We start from the raw sequence: 2,723 nt of genomic DNA, 5'->3' as shown, positions 1-2,723 counted from the left end.
CATGACCGAGACTCCTTGAAATATTTTTTAATATACATTAAAACCTAAAAATAATTTTTTGAACGGGGATCTTGCGAGCAGAAGAATTGTTTGATAGAAGGGTTGGTGTACGTTTAAGGGTTGCTGTGGGGTTCGGCTACCAGAACAGAAAAAATAATTACATTTACCGCAATAAGTTAATTTATGTTTTTAATTATAAATAAATTTTTTAGTTGCGATCTAAATCTAAAAACACATTTCGTTCAATGAACGTTCGACTTTTCAATTACATGACCAACTAACAGTTCAAAAGTTGTATAACTGGGCATCGAGACCAACAAGTTTACAGAATATTGTTGTGAAATTGACACCTGAAATAGACAATTCAGAAGCAAAAGAAAGATTAGATTTGCGATACAATACAGCTAAGACCATTACAGGAACTCAAAAATTTTATACAATTATTCGAAAAAGCGACGGAGCTATATTGAATAAAGAGTACTCTAGCTCATAAAACAAATCGTTTATGTAAAATTTTTAAAATAACACGAAAATAAATAAAAACGTTTGATATAATTCTATCATAAATAGAATGAACACATTACTTTTACGTAGCAAACGTACAATTATAAATCTAATGTTTTTTTTAAATACATAGGAATTATTTCTATGTTAGCATATTAAAAATTCCTATGCGAACAAAAGAAATATTATTGTATAACACAGGAAAATTACCTGTTTTTGTTCTTTGTGTAACATTTTCAATCACGTAAAGGATAAATTTAAACATTCAATAAAGAGACTTAATAACATGTTTAAAAAAGATATTTATTATTGTATAATGATGAAAACTGACTTTTAAACTTCTGACAGGTGACAAATCATAATAATTAAAACTTTGACTTAACTCAACGAACAATTTAATGTCTTAAGTGTTAACAAGACTTTCCTCGTTTTTTTTTCTATTAAAAAATAAATTATCGATTAAACTAACCATCTAATTGAAAATTATTAAAAAAAAAACAGCATCGTATTTATCTATAAAATTGACGATGCTGAGACCATTGAGATTGTGGCGCAGGAATTTGTTGTGGAGGTGCATACTGAGCATCTTGCATGTAACCATTAGGTGAAGGACGGATGGATGCTGGACCCGAAACTACGTACTGCTGTTGTGATTGTGCCACAGCATAAGACACTTGTCCAGAGTGTTGTGCGGGGTAATAGTTTTGCGCCTGTGAAACTGGTGGTGGTACATTATATCCTCCATAACTTACTTGTGATGGTTGTTGAGGATAATAATGGGTTGGCTGAGAATGCATGTCATGAGCAGTTATTGTAGTATCTTGAATAGGTACAGTTATGAGATTTGTTCTCATTGGAGGATTAGCTGGCAAAGATACTGAATTTTGAGAATAGTTTTGCATTGACATAATCTGTTGTGATCGATGTTGCTGGCGATGTTCAAGAGACGATTGATTTACTATGGAATTAACGCGAGGATCATTGCCCATTACAGGCTGTACCATATGAGAAGGTACTTGTTTAATTCGAACCGAAGCAACTGATGAAGATAAGACTTTTCCTACTTGTGAATCAATATCTGGTTTTGGATGAAGATATTGTGGTGGATCAACTTGGATTCCTTGAATAGGCTGCGTTGGACCTGATACATGTCGATGATTTATATGAGCCTGAAAATTGTAATAAATAATCAATAATATAATAATAATTATATTAATTATTAGGGTGGTCCATTTAGAACGACTATTTTTTTCTTTCACTCCCATTTCAAAATATCGTTGTAAAAAATTTAAAAAAAATTCCCTGAAAATTTCAGCTCTCAATTTAAATTTTCCGTACTTTACATTTGATTTTCAAGTTTTCCCATTTAAAATACATAAGAAAGATAAGATTGTTTTTAAATTCTCTATAGCTCAGCCGCATTTCCTATTATCGGACCGCCGTTTGCAGTATTTTGTAGGTAATTTAATACTCTGAAAAAGTATCCTGAGTACTTTTTCTGACATTCCAATTATTTTTTTTTTTTTGTATTGGCTCTGAAAATCATTTTTTTAATAATAATGAGGGTTTTTGGGTGATATTGTCTAAATAACAAAATTTACAGTAAAAATGCAGGCAACAATTTTTTAAGAAATTGTATTCTCTACAAAAAAAATCCTCTTAGTTAAATGGCTCAAGTTCTTCGTTGGTCTATTTTGACGACTAGAACGGAAACTGAAATTTTGAATTTTTTTTTTTTTATTTTTTTTTTTTTTTTTTTGTTTTTTTTTTTTATGTCAATAACAACGGCCCACAACAAAAAAAGTGGTCTGTACTTTTGGCCGGACCTACCTATCTTTATGTATTTTGACGCGCTGAATCCGAATCTGAAGTCAGTTGTGCCCGTACACCCTCAAAATTTTGAGTAAATTGCAAAAAAACCATAAAAATCGTCAAAAATTAGCAATTTTTATAAAGAAAAAATTTATAGAACTATAAACCACGAATGATTTTTATGTATTTTGGTCCGCTCAATCCAAATCTGAAGTTTATTCAACCATAAGCCTTTTAAAATTCAAGTAAATTGCAAAAAAACCCCTGAAAATTGCGGAAAATTCCAAAAAATTGCAGTTATTGTGATAAAATAAATTCTATAGAGATTCTAATTTTAGATTAATAGATCAATCATGATTTTTATTATTTATATTTAGTTCGATCCGTTAAATCTAAATCTTGAGCCT

General features: G+C 30.3%; 1 protein-coding gene across 1 annotated transcript; it reads right to left on the bottom strand.

Moving 5' to 3' along the window:
- Positions 1-779: 779 nt before the first annotated feature.
- LOC130671795 (E3 ubiquitin-protein ligase Hakai-like) lies at positions 780-1,784 on the bottom strand. Its single transcript, XM_057475874.1, has one exon. The coding sequence runs from the start codon at positions 1,767-1,769 to the stop codon at positions 1,014-1,016; it is 756 nt and encodes a 251-aa protein (XP_057331857.1). The 5' UTR covers positions 1,770-1,784; the 3' UTR covers positions 780-1,013.
- Positions 1,785-2,723: the final 939 nt, after the last annotated feature.

This window comes from Microplitis mediator, chromosome 7, assembly GCF_029852145.1.
Source record: "Microplitis mediator isolate UGA2020A chromosome 7, iyMicMedi2.1, whole genome shotgun sequence".
NCBI lineage: Eukaryota > Metazoa > Arthropoda > Insecta > Hymenoptera > Braconidae > Microplitis > Microplitis mediator.
The sequence above is the reverse complement of the archived record's forward strand: the minus strand, read 5'-3'. Positions and strand labels throughout refer to the sequence as shown.